General features: G+C 42.2%; 1 protein-coding gene across 4 annotated transcripts in view; it reads right to left on the bottom strand.

Annotated features, from left to right (window-relative positions):
* Nucleotides 1-78: 78 nt before the first annotated feature.
* The window catches only part of rc3h1b (ring finger and CCCH-type domains 1b), a 33,479-nt gene continuing 19,725 nt past the window's right edge, over nucleotides 79-13,832 (bottom strand). For 2 of the 4 annotated variants that reach the window (XM_042111478.1, XM_042111479.1), the window contains exons 11-20: nucleotides 13,024-13,175; nucleotides 12,354-12,775; nucleotides 11,928-12,083; nucleotides 11,555-11,710; nucleotides 10,295-10,514; nucleotides 8,671-8,761; nucleotides 8,388-8,469; nucleotides 5,068-5,232; nucleotides 4,318-4,400; nucleotides 79-4,202 (exon numbers count right to left, since the gene is read on the bottom strand). In XM_042111478.1, coding sequence (XP_041967412.1) covers nucleotides 4,043-4,202; nucleotides 4,318-4,400; nucleotides 5,068-5,232; nucleotides 8,388-8,469; nucleotides 8,671-8,761; nucleotides 10,295-10,514; nucleotides 11,555-11,710; nucleotides 11,928-12,083; nucleotides 12,354-12,775; nucleotides 13,024-13,175 — 1,687 coding nt within the window. In that variant the 3' untranslated portion in view covers nucleotides 79-4,042. The remainder of the gene's footprint in view (nucleotides 4,203-4,317; nucleotides 4,401-5,067; nucleotides 5,233-8,387; nucleotides 8,470-8,670; nucleotides 8,762-10,294; nucleotides 10,515-11,554; nucleotides 11,711-11,927; nucleotides 12,084-12,353; nucleotides 12,776-13,023; nucleotides 13,176-13,832) is intronic. The other 2 variants (XM_042111480.1, XM_042111488.1) reach the window with 2 other exon arrangements.

The following is a 13,832-nucleotide window of genomic DNA, read 5'->3' as shown; positions in this document are numbered from 1 at the left end:
GGGGGAGGGTGTGTGTTCTGCCTTCAGGATTTAAGACCAATGTTTACCCACAAGGAAAAAATGCAGTCGATACCAAAGCAGTGTTACCAATATCATTTAATCCATCCATCTTGGTTTAGAATCACTGTTTTACACAAGTTACATTTTCTTCTTAAAGTCACAGGTTTTTTCATGTCTCCAAACATCCTGTTTAGCCAGCCTCTCCTCTAACAAAAAGCAGATTGTATTATACAAAAATGCAAACCAATTTTCACACAGTGAATTCTTTTACAAAGTCATAAAATGGCGTAATAATGGCTACATCCACATTGGAGTAAGATGGTTCTAAACATTCCTTAATGGAGTATAATATATATTTATATATAAAAATCTTTCCTTGTTGAAATCAAACCTGTACCTTAATTTAAGAGATATTTTTATCAAGACAACTTTGTAGTAATCATTAAAAAAGCCATTACATTTCCCAAAGTTAGGAATAAACTGAAAATCAACACAGCCATATAAGTGTTACTGGGTGCGGATGAGTTCATTTATCTGCATTGTGTGTATTCACCAGGTTCGCTCAAAACAAACAACATCCAAGGAAAGAAATGAATATCATCCATTTGAAACTAACCCATCACCAGAGAAACCATGTTATCAACAGGTCTCCACAGTAAAAACATGCACAAAGCTGTTAACATTGTGTGCATTGTACTGGGTCTTCTATTTCTTTTCTGATGCTACTTGAAGATGGTCAACATAATTTAATTTGTAAAACAACATACAAATCACAGCAAGTATAATTACTCAGTGAGATCACTGATGTTAACAAGATAAGAAACAAAACTAGGCACCCAAGCAAATGGCAATTTGCCAACAGATACATACAGATAGCACGTTCCCACATAAACGAGAGTTTAAAACAAAAGTAAAAGCATTATGTCCAGATAGCGCTCCATTTGAAAATGTTCACTGTGGTGAAGAGCGGGTCACCCAACACAACAACACAGAGGACCCTACCACCAGCAAGACGCTGGTATGTAATCAGGGGCTCTGTGAAGGTTTTTTTTTTTTTTTTTTTTAACCGTTCTAGCCAAAATTTACCTAAACCACTGAAAGCTAATCATGCTACTGCTTTTGCTGAACGACAGTGATGCAAAACCCAAAACAAAGAGGAAAAAGAAATAGGAGGACATGCCCATTGAGCTCTTCAATGTTCTCAGTTTGGCAAGAGAGATCAACATGACTGCCATGAGGAAATACTGCATGCAGTCAAGAGCAGACATGCAAGTCTCCAACACTAATATGCAACAAGGATTCTTCTCCAGCAGAGACTCCACGTTAGCCTCCTAATACAGGCAGAAAATGCCCAGCCCTAAGTCTGTGATGTAAAAACACCTCTACCTGCCACGCCGCTCAAAAGACAAGGTCAAGTTAGCCATGTGATTCACTAACAGGTAAACTCGACATTGCCTTTTTACTCTACGTTCTTCCATCAAGCTACCTTCTAGTGAAGTGTACATTTCGACGTAATTATTTTTTTTTCTTTGTTTTGTTTTTTTGTTTGAACACAAAACAAGTTAAGTGAGCACATCATGTCATCCTGGCACAAGACTCCTTTGACTGAGAAAGGATAAGCTTTGTGTTTTTGCACCCAGAAAAAACATGTAAGCTGAATTTGTGTAGAGATCATTTAATATAAATGCTGATCGAGTGGATTAAGAGGTGGCACGTAATAGTGCTAAGTATATCTTTATATGTATGTATATAAAAGTGTATGTACCTACACATCAAATACAGCAAAGCCTTGGAGGCTACAGGTGAAGAGGCAGAAGAGAGGGCAGGGCTTGTCTTTCCTACTGGTGACAGTTGCGGTTTTAGGAAGCCAGATGCCCCCTGAGGCCCCTTTCAGTAGAGGCAAGAAAAGGGCCAGGGAATTCTGGCGTCCGGCAAGAAAGCATAAACCGCAAAGCCAAGAGAATTTGAAAAACAACTACAGGCAGAGAGGTGGGTTTACATAGTGGATGTTCAGGGATGGCTACGGTGTCGCCTGACCCAAGTATACAAAGCAAACCCGGACATGAAGGTTTCCGAAAAAGGTTTATGGAGCCGAGTAATATTTTCATGCCTGTGCGGATCTCTCAATTTAGAGATAGTCTGAAGGGCTATGTGCTCCATTAAGAGCTTAGGACAATAAACATGATAACAAGTCACCATAAAGATAGCCTACTAGCTGTGACTTTGATACAACAAAATGACAAGAAAATAACACATCACACTCTTCCAAGGTTTGCGTCCAAAAAGGAGCTTATTATCCATCGGTCTCAAGAGACTAAAAAATTTAGGTCACATGAAGGTCATCACTCAAGGAAGACTTCAGCTAGTTGTGATCTTTAAGTAAATCGACCCAAGCTGGCCTCATTAAACAGTCAGTGAATAAACAGGTGTAAAAAATACACAAGGTCGATGCAAGGTGGAGAGAGTTACAATTTCACTCGGTATATCTACAGCGAGCCAATTGTCGTTGAAACTCACAAATAAACAACAATCTATGTTCAATTCATGTGCTTCACTTTCAAATAGGCGGGAAATTATATTTTAGGATGTGATTCTGGCCACCGCAAATCAGCAGGTGACCAACATGTTGTAGAAACGCCCCCCTATTGAGTTCAGTGCAGAGGTGATGTGAGAGACCTGGGCTGGCACACCTGACCAGGAGGACTGAGAATGCAACTTCATAGAAGTTAAGGGAGACAGGTGAGAATGTTTCCAAACATACCATATTCTACCAAACCATGGCATTCCAGACATACCAAGGAAGAGGCGACCGCACACTGAGCCAACATACATAGTTTGACCTGAACCACAGAATTCCAACCTGAGCAACACAGGGATTCCATCATAAAAATACCCCAGAAAAATCTGTATGCACTTGAGGGAAACGTGCTAAAGGGAAAAAAAAAAAAAAAAGTCTCAATTTGCACTCTTTAAAACAGAGCACAAAGTATTACCAAAATGTCTAAAAAATATGTCCATTTTCAAAACTGCCCAACAGTCAGACCACTGAGCACAGACTGCACGTAATAGAATACATGACCGACTTCGTGGCTTTCCTGCTTTCCTCCCCATGTTCATCAGGACCTGAATTCAGTTACATTTGGTCTCTTAAACACACTCTCACTGCAAATTAAGACCCATTCTCTCTAAATATTGCTAGAATATTATAGATTCTTCTATTTCACATGTAGGTCCATTTAATAATGGAATGACCGGAGGGTTTTCTTTTCCTATGCTACAACATGGCTGGCTGGTCAGGTTGTCCTCACAGTGAATCTGCACGTCTCTTAAGGGTCGCTTCGCCTACAAGCACAAATCACATCACCTCTGTTGTGTCACTACTCAGAAGACGGAGAGCATCATGAACGCAAGATGGCTGAAGAGGGTTAACGTTCACCAGAATGAAGCGGTGAAGGCAGAGAACATCGCTCTAGTTGTCTAGTAACTCATCATCGTCATCTTAACTAGGAAATTGCACTCCTCTTTAGCAGTTTCTAGGCTCTTTTGGTTTGCCTTTCCTCTTTGAGTAATATTTTTCTTAAGGATGCATAATCAGATGCTCTGGTTTCCAGGCAATGACAAGTCATTTAAAACAAACAAAAAAGCTCATTCACAGAACAAAAAGGAAAGAAAAATTATCACGGCAGATACTGCTCATCTTCTAAATAAAACAAAGAAGAGTTTGTGAGGGTGTGTGTGTGTGTGTTTGTTTGTGTGTGTGCATGTGTGTGCTTGCATGCACAACAGCATGCACAGTGTGTGTGTGTGTATGCGTGTGTCTACACCGAAAAACATGATGTTCCTCAGTGTGTAACCACCTACACTCATCCTTAAAGCTGTACTCCCTTTTTTAAAACAGAGTAGCTGGCAACTGGCGATTTTACGTTAGGCCATTACACACTGGTCCTGACACAGTCAAGACTGCTTTATCTGGCCCTATACCGCTCAACTCTGTGGAGGAAAAGCAGCCTGAAGAGTGGATCTGTGTGTGTGTGTGTGTGGTCTACGAGCAGGAGTGGACCACACCATTCTTCTGGTGGTCTGCCCCGCTGGCTGGGGTGGGGTCAGCAGAGCACAGACTGAGCGATGACGTTTTACTGGTCAGGGACAGCATGGTGGCACTGGCCTCCGACACAATGCTGCTGGATCCATTTGAAACCTCACTAAAAAGAAGGATAACAAGAGAGACAAAGGTTTCAAAATGAAATACACAGAATCCCAGACAGGACAGGCTACATATACTGGCTTGAGAGGGTCCTCCCCTCCAGATACACTTACCCCAGGGCAAGGGACAGCTCCTTACGCTCTGCCTGGCCATTCTCACTGGCCTTCATTTTGTACTCGTGAGCCACCTGATTCTCCTGAGAAGACATGAAATGAGCCAAATATATCATTTTGGGCATATTAAAAACCAACCTGTGGCACCATTAGGAAGTCAATTTATAGCACAGTAAATAAAATCTGGTAAATTAAATGTTGCTCATAAACAGCGCACTTCTGTAGATTTTAATGTTACAGGTCATTACTGTCTGTTAAAATGTGCAGTGTTGTTTGATGAGAAATCTATCAGGCATCTCTGCTTGACCAATATACACACAGGCAGATATCTTTGTATGGATAGGTCAATTGCCTGAAGGCCCCTGCCTGAAGATAAGAAGTTGTCAACGGCTTATGTTGTGCAAGAATGGTTTGCTGCAGCCCCAAGAAAAGCACAGCATAAACAGCGTTTGCCGTTCTTGCGCATGCCACGATCAAAGTTCTACCATAATGCAGTGTAAATCATAGCCAATTTGAGCACAGCACAACATATATCTTTGGACCATTAGCTCAATCTAGCGCAACATAGTGGCGAGCGCAGCACATGCCACTTCCTATCTGTAAGCCCCTTGAGGATAAAGCTTTGATGTGGTGCAAACTCTGGACATCACAGCTGATAGAAATGAAGGGTGCTGGAAGCAGCCCATGAGATATGGCAAGAGCCTGGTAAAACCAGGAGGCTTTGACAAGTGTGCCCTCACACATCCTTACCATGGCGATCTCTCGGGTCCTCTTGCCAATCTCTCGCTCCACATGGCAGAGCTCCAGACTGAGCTGCTCACTGGACACAGCGCCTCCTGCTGGCCACTTGCCTCCCGCAGGCTGAGCAGCCAGAGCGCTGGCCTCCCTCTGCAGAAGCAGAGAGTTACTGGCAGCCTGGAGATGAGGAAAGCCATAACACTGTTGGGTCACTTCAACTGGACACAATTGGATACAATTTGCGTGTATAAATGATAGAAGTATGCATATGTATGTGGATGCTGGGCTATAGGTGAATAGGGGTGTTACGATTTCGATTTTATTTCGAAATCAATCGAAATTACACCTCAATTTCGAACTTCGAATTAAAAAATGGAATAGTCGATGCTGCCACGCCCCCATGTCACGTCCGGTTGGCTTGCCAAGCGGAAAAAAACACGTGTTGAGTGCTGCGAGTCAACCTCCTCTAACTTAACTAGCTACAGCCAGTGAAAATATAGCATGGCAACTGCAGATGCAGAAGACCCATCGACAGAACTTGAACCCCCTCCCCCTTCATTGAAGTCGCCGGTGTGGAAGTATTTTGCATTTCCAGTGAGTTATGTTGACAACGTTCGCATTGTCGACAAAAAAGCCACAATTTCCTCTGCTATGTGCGTATACCATATTCTTCCACTGGCAGCACGACTAACATGGCAGGGCATCTCCGCAGGCACCACAAAAACATAGATTTATCTGTTAAATCAATACCTGCACAACAAACTACTCTTCCGTCTTCATTTGGAGTTAAACTTCCAAGTAACTCAACTCGTACAAAGGCAATTACAAGCGCCTTAGGAGTACTCATAGCCGCAGACATGCGACCTTATTCGATGGTGGAAAATTCCGGTTTTAGGCATTTTGTTAGCATGCTAGAACCACGCTACGAAATCCCAAGTAGAACGCATCTCACAGCCACAGTGATACCCTCCATGTACAATAATGTAAAGGAGAAAGTTATTGAAGGTCTGAGCAGTGCACATTTAGTGGCTAACTACAGATTGCTGGACTTACAGAGCAACACTGAGCTTGATGACTGTCACAGCACATTTCATTAATGATGACTGGGAAATTCAAAATCCAGTCCTTCAAACTCGCCCCATATATGAAGCTCACACAAGTGTACATTTGGCAGAAGTGCTGAGGGAAGTGGTAGTGGAATGGAATTTAGACAGACAAAATGCAACCATCCCTGTGACAACTGATAATGCAAAGAACATAGTCACCTCAATGCATCGTCACACCTCATATGCAGCCAGATTGTCTCCACACATTGGATGTTTTGCCCACACTGTGAATCTGGCCTCCCAGAAGGGATTGGAAGTGAACCAGATTTCCCATCTTTTGGGCAGAACCGGGGGGGGGGGGGGGGGTCACTTTCTTCCACAGAAGCACCACTGCAGCAGCAGTCTTGAAGTCAAAACAAGACATGCTTCAGCTTCGTCCTCACAACCTGGTTCAAGATGTCATTACAAGGTGGAACTCCACCTATGACATGATCACATGCTATTTAGAGCAACAAGCTGCTGTCTATTCTGCACTTGCAGAAAAAGACAAAAAAAAAAAATGGCTAAGACCAAGTCTCTCTTTCTGATCAAGATGTGACTGTTCTAGAAGATGTGACCGGTACTGAAGCCCCTGAAAACAGTCACAACCTTGTTGAGTTCCGAACAGCAGCCTACTGTGTCTATGGTCATGCCCCTACAACACACCATCCTGACATCTATGAAATGATTCAAAGATTGTAAAGGATGGTAAATCTGCTATAGAGGCAAACTTTAAAGAGCGGTATTCAAACCCAAGACTTCAAAAGTTCCTGAATGAGAGCACTGCCTTGGATCCTAGGTTTAAGACTTTACTCCACCTGGATGACATATCTCAGAATGAGATCTTTAATTGTCTGGAGGAGAAAATCTTGCAAGAGCATCCCACACAGGTATGTGACGCATTTAGGCTAATGTGATAAAATAACCATGTTATTCTGTAAAGTAGTTATTTTTTGTATTTGCACAATTTCACATTTGTAATATTTCATTAATAGGCCTAATCACAATATTCTTTCTGCTTGTTGTTGTCACTTAAATATAATTTCTGCCTGTTCATTAGCTTAAACAGCCGTGTTTTTGTGTGACCATTTCAGACTCATGGCTCAGGAGAAGGGTCCAGCCAAAACCCTGCAGAGGATTCAGAAACTGTAGAAACCAGCTGAGCCCCCCCCCCAGCAAATAGAAAAGCACTCAGTGAACTGTTTGGTGATTTTTTCAGCACAGCTTCCACTGCATCATCATCAGCAACCAAACCATGGCCTGATGTTGTGAAAGACGAGATTAAGCTATACAAAATGGTTAAAGTAATTTCTCCAAGCTCGCCAAACGTTATCTTGCTGTAGTGTACAGGCAACAAGTGTGGCAAGTGAGAGAGTGTCCTCAACAGCAGGGGACATTGGGACTGCTCAAAGAGCAGCCCTCTCTCCAGAGAATGTGGACATTCTCATTTTCTTAAAGAACAACAGGAAAATATAAAAAAATCACAGTTGTCTTGTCTGGCCATACAAATGTAAATAGTTAACATTTTGACACCTCAAAGAGCGGTTTTCTTTCTATATCTCTTTAGGAAGAACTTAAAATTTCAAAATTGTCATAGCTGTCTTGTCTTGTTCTATTGTAAAACATGTTTTTTTTTTTGACAACTCAAATAGCAGCTCTAAACATCCTTCTTTAGGAAGAACATGAAAGAATAAAAAAAGTACAGTCATCATTCTCAGGGGATAAAAAGTAGTTATTTGTGTGGTATATGTTCAAGTGTTCGGAAATAGTTTGTTAAGACACTTAATTGTTTAGAGAAGACTATGGACATGGCTATTTTTATTTATTTGTTTGTTTTGTTGAGAACTTGAATGTCATCTTCTGTGAAGACTGCAGTTACAAAAGAGAAACTAGATGGCAGGTTATTTTCTTTAAGTTTCCAATTGACTGAAGATATACAGTAAGTCATTGTTCCATTATGTTGTTAATAAATGTTTCAAATTTGACAATGTAGTGTGGTACATTGCAAACAAAGGTCAAAAATTATATTTCATAAAAGTCTAGTCTAAAAATGGCATAGCAATCTGTGCTTTAAAAAAAAGGTAAAAATCGAGAATTGAATCGAACCGTGACCTTAGAATCGAAAATGTAATCGAATCGAGGATTTGGAGAATCGTGACACCCCTATAGGTGAAGTATGTTTATGGCTATAGGTGAAGTATGTTTATGTGTATGTACACACACGGTTACATTTTGCATGCTACGGACCTGTGTCTGCTGACTGATCTGCTGGTTGACCTGTTGAAGCTCCATCTTTAGCTGCTCTCTGTCAGGAGGGGGCATGGGCAGGCTGGTCAAAGGGAAGGAGAGCACACGTGTGACACCAGAAACTGATTGTCTCAACAGAATGAGATACAATTTACCACCATACACCTTTTGTTACTTTTTACATACACACACTATCAGTGTAGGTCTTGACAAGCACTGCATATCTCTAACCACTCAAAACATCAGCACCCAAGTAGTGAAGCATATGTGAGCATAGCTATACCGTTCATTGAAGTGTCCCTGAGCAGTCATGTTCTGGTGTTGAGGGTAGGATGCTCCACCCCAGGCAGGGTGGTTCCCGTAGGTGTACTCAGCTATATGGGGGACAAGATCAAGGTTAGGAATGACACAAAACACAAGGGGATGGAAGAGCTCCAAGCATTAGTAAAATGTTGTTCTTAAATGTCATGATCATAGTTTCTTGCACCAGGACTGTACGTTAACTTTTTTTTGCACATAGCACTGGTTTTACAGAGGTGAAAAGATTTGTAGCACCAGCCACAAAATCTGTAGCATTGGTATAAAACCTCTAAAAACATCAACAAAATTCATCAACTGTTCATCACAGTCCATCAACTATGGTTGGGATCAAGGCCTACTGCAACTGGATTGATAAAAAGGTCATGTAGTTGCAAACATCTCATCTGGCTAAATTGTGTTTTAGAAGTATCAGGATAAGAGGTCATGCTATGGATTTTTGTTATAGCCTTAACACACATTTCAAACAAACAAACAAAACAAACAAACAAGCATTTCACAGCTACACCAGGCACGCTGAAGCACACTGTTCGCGACGCGCAAAAAGAAGACTGGTTTATTTTTTTCAAACGTACACGCTGCGATCACATCTGGTGTAGCCATTTGCACTGATCACAGTGGAAGCTAATTGGTGTAGCCTCCCTGGGGGTCTCACATGCATGCATTGTATTGCCATATGCAAAACGGTATCGCACCAGTGCTACGTTGGTAAATCATCCATCGCACAGACTGATTTTTTTTGTAGCATGTGTGACACTGTACAGCCCTGTAGAGATTTGAAGAAGGTAGTCACGGAACTATCATTGCTGTGGAATTGCGCTAGCTAGTTAGTTCCTATTCATTACTCCACATTCTAAGCACACATAATAAGCAAATAACATTATCCATCTCCTGTAAACTCTGTAATGCAGGTCTTCTCACTATTTAATAAGTTGTGAGAGTTGAGACTAGCAATTAAGGGAGGACTGTGATATTTCTCAGAAACTGAGCAAAGATCTTTTCATAGGTTAATGCTGCTCACATCTATACAGCCGATTCACTCGAGGTTCCATACACATTCGTCTCTCCAGTAACCACCCCAGGAAACGTGTGGACACAAAAGAATACAAAATAAGTGTAACACTAGAACATCCCCATGTCCTTCCTCGTCACGCCCAGCTATGCCGTGCTAGGTGTGCCTCTCGCTGGCTTTGCCCTGCGTGGGTAATCCAGCCTGCATTTCCTACTGCTGCTGTTCTGTCGCCTTTAGGTGGAGCTATTGCGGTGGGCCTTGCCGCACTAATTGGTGGGTCTTTAAAATCACCGCCTTCCAGTCGGCTCGCTCTCTCTTTCTGCCACTCCGGCCTGACGACGAGAGGCTGCTGCGGTCGTCGCTCCTTGCCCATTCACCTTTTTGCTTTACACTAACATCATACTGATATGCACGACACTTCTGGTTTGCTACCACTTACTGACTTCTGCTGATCATTCGTTAATAAACCACAATTCTATTTAAACATTGAGTTCAGCGTGGTCTCCCCTATGTCAGGTCTACTTTGAGCCAAGTGGTCCTGACATTCCTTAACACTAAACATGCAGTGAGGCCATACCTGCTGTGGTCATGTGCTTGGGTCCCGATCCTTGTGATGATGCCATGGCTTGCACGGGGCCGGTGGTCTGGTAGCCCGTTTTAGAGGTGCGTGAAATTGCGCCAAAGCGCGAGACGGTGGGCAATGAGCCAAAGGGGATGATGGGATCGTCGTCTTTGGCGTCTGCAGAGCGGCGCTGAGCTTCCAAGGGAGGGTCTCGCAGACCTTTCCCTTCCACATTCTACAGAACGGGACAACAAGGAAGCCATTAGTCAAAACATAATGCAGATCAGGATGGTCAAGAGATTGCATGACTTTTACATATCAGGGCGAATATTCAAAGCATTTAATTTTATCGCTAAGAGTACTCCTAAATTGCACTAAACTAATAGTTTTCTCTTAAAACCTATTCACAAAGCCGCTGAAATCAACTTTCAGTATGGAAAAATGACAACTCCTAAAGATAAGGGCTTTGTTGCTATGGTTGATGTCATGTCTCATGCACAAGCTTGCAGTGACCACTGTGATTGGCTGATCAGTGAGTGACAGGTCTGTAGAATACACTACGGATTGATGCAGTAAGCCTATCTTTGCAACATTTTTAAAACAATTCTATAAAGACACATTTGCAGACGAGAAGCAATTGAATTTAATTTACACAATGAAACGTTACATTTAGATTTACATTGAGATCTAGATCTCCCATAAGTGAATCTTGCACTTGCATTCATATACATTGGGACGTGGAATGACACAAACAGCTGCATTATAGTTGTTTCTGAATAGGTCTTAGTGAGTTAGTCCTCTCAACTACTTCTAAACTCACTCAGACTTATGTGCTACATTTAACACTAAAATGCTTTGTGAATTATTGAGTCAAAAAAATGAGAAGTACTAAACTTATGACTGACACCCATTATTTGTTTCTCCTAAATCTGCCAGTTAGGAGCGATTTTTAGCTTAAAGATTCTTTGTGAATGTGTGCCCAGCTCACCAGGTCCATTTATATATATTTATTTTCACATTCCACTCAGCTGAGTAAAATGCCTATTCTCTGCACCACAAACAGTTAGACACAACAGACATCTTGCTGAAATTAATTTAAATGTAAATTTGTCGCGTCACATCCAATATTTTTCCATGAATTGTGATGTGAGCACTCACATTTCTTTACAAAAGAATGTAGTGTCTGTACTCAACGCACCAACATGGTTACATTTTAATGTAAAACGGCTATAAGGCAAAGGTCAGATAAGACGGGGCTGGTTTACAGTCACTCACCATCATCTCCACGCCACCTGTGCCCATGAGGTCTTTAGTCTTGGCATCCTTGCTGCCGATGTAAGATCCGATGGTGTCACACGACCAGGGCGAATACTGCCCTGCATAATCTTGCTCACGGCCCTTTCCAAAGGCTTTGGAGTTCTCTTCAAGATACTACATAAACGGGTTAAAATAGTGTAATTTTCAGCACACTATAAGACATTATTAATACATCTTTGGAGTATTATTAGGTTAAAAGCAATTTATTCCCATAACCACTTTCGCTTTGAAGAGCATTACTACACTCCAACTCCATGTAAGGTTACTTGACTGATCCAACTTTAACATAATTCCCATTCTCTAATACCTTCATGCCCCAGTGTCTACTGACCTCCTGTGGGTAGTCGTTAGGAAAGGTGTGGGGAAGTGTGGGAGAGGCGGCAAAGGGCGGGGGAGAGATGACCTTCCTCTCCTCCAGCTGAGCCATGATCTCCTTGCGTCGGCGGTGTAAGTAGTCTAGGCTTTGGTGGGAGCGGCTATAAGGGTCCTGCAGAGGGTCATGGCAGAAATCAGATGACTGCTAACCTTCTTCAAAAATCAATCAACACTCAATTGGTGTCTAAATAGATGTGTGAGGAGGATCCAAAACAACACCAAAGATTTGTATTACAAGTGATCAATACATGTGCAATTAGCTGTAACACACAAACCAAACAAACAATTCAATAGATTCATGAACCGACAGATTAGAGGGTTCTTGATGTCTGTCAAGAACTGTTCAACAATCTTAACAGAATTAAGAAAAGTCTTGCCTTACCCTCCCATAAGACCTCATATGGCCGGGGTGGGGTCCATGGGGAGGGTACCCCTCCGGAGGATATCTTTCCCGAGAGTCAGGGTGGTAGAGGGAACCAGCGGCACCCGCAGGAGGTGGGGGCATGGGTGCCTGGGGCACATCCACGGGCACAGGGCTCATCCTGACCATCTCATCCCGGGGAGGGGCATAGGACTGGGGAGGAGGGTGTCCAGGGTAGGGTGTGTGTCGGCGGCTGTCGTAGTGGGGTGGAGGTGGGAACCCTTGGGAGAAGGCAGGCCCCGAATGGGGAGCAGGATACGGACGTTCGGGAACGTAGCTGGGGTACGACTCCGGATAGGGGGGCACAGAGGACTCGTTGGGAGGCGGTGGGTTTCGGATGTACCTCTGGACATACGGAGAGGGTTGGTAGGGGTAAGGGTTGCCTGAGTGACAGAGAGGTAATGAAGAAATGAACAACAACAAAAATTATTAAGACATTCATTTGCAAAGGTAAGACACTACATTTCAGAACACCGTTTTCCATATGCTCAATGCAGTTACTTAATATGGCAAGATATACCCATACAAACCAAAAAATTGCATCAATCCAAATGAAGTTATATTATAAGCCAATTAAAATAGCTTGCAGTTGAGTCCTCTACATCCTTCAAGCTGCACCCACTCAACTCACCTGTTTGGTACTGAGGGGCGTCATACTGAGAGCCTGATGGTGGAGCTCTGCTCTCTGGGTAAAACATCTCTGGCTGCTGCTGGGGATACATCTGTGGGGCTCTAGGCACCACCGGCATCTGCTTGGGCATGGGGAGGTGATCTGATGCCACCCTGTGGGCAGAACAAGGGACAGCAGGTCAGAGGCAATGCATATATGATAGGGCTGTAGCTCACCATATCTGTTGTCTTGAACGCTAAACACACACACACACACACACACACATATATATATATATATATATATATATATATATATATATATATATATATAAAAATATAAAAAAATGAGTTTGTGAAAAAAATGTGTCTATTAGCACATTTAAAAAGTCTATTAGCTGGTTTGATGTTCATTGAGTTCAATGCAAATCGAACCAGTTAATAGGTTAACTGAAAAATACACCATGCAAATCTCTAGGTATGGTGAAGGGTGTGGTGATGTGGGGCTATTTTAATTCCAAAGGCCAAGGGCACTTTATCAGGATGCATAGTATCCTGGATCCATGAAATAAGTGGCCTTTAAAAATAAAAAATCTTGCCTGCCTCTATGGGAATTTAACATAGGAGTCAAATACTTATTACCCCTGTATTTTAAGGAAGAACATTTATTTATTTATTTACGATACATTCTTCATTCACTAAAATTGGTTCTTAAAGGTTGGGTTTTTACTCATTTTTTTAATTTAGGCATTAAGATCAATTTCTAACAGATTATTTTATATTCCTCTTTTTAGTCAACTTTAGCATGGGTTCAAATACTTATTCTCCCCA

Source organism: Alosa sapidissima, chromosome 1 (genome assembly GCF_018492685.1).
Source record: "Alosa sapidissima isolate fAloSap1 chromosome 1, fAloSap1.pri, whole genome shotgun sequence".
Taxonomy (NCBI): domain Eukaryota; kingdom Metazoa; phylum Chordata; class Actinopteri; order Clupeiformes; family Clupeidae; genus Alosa; species Alosa sapidissima.
Note: the sequence above shows the minus strand (reverse complement) of the source record. Positions and strands in the feature narration are given on the sequence as shown.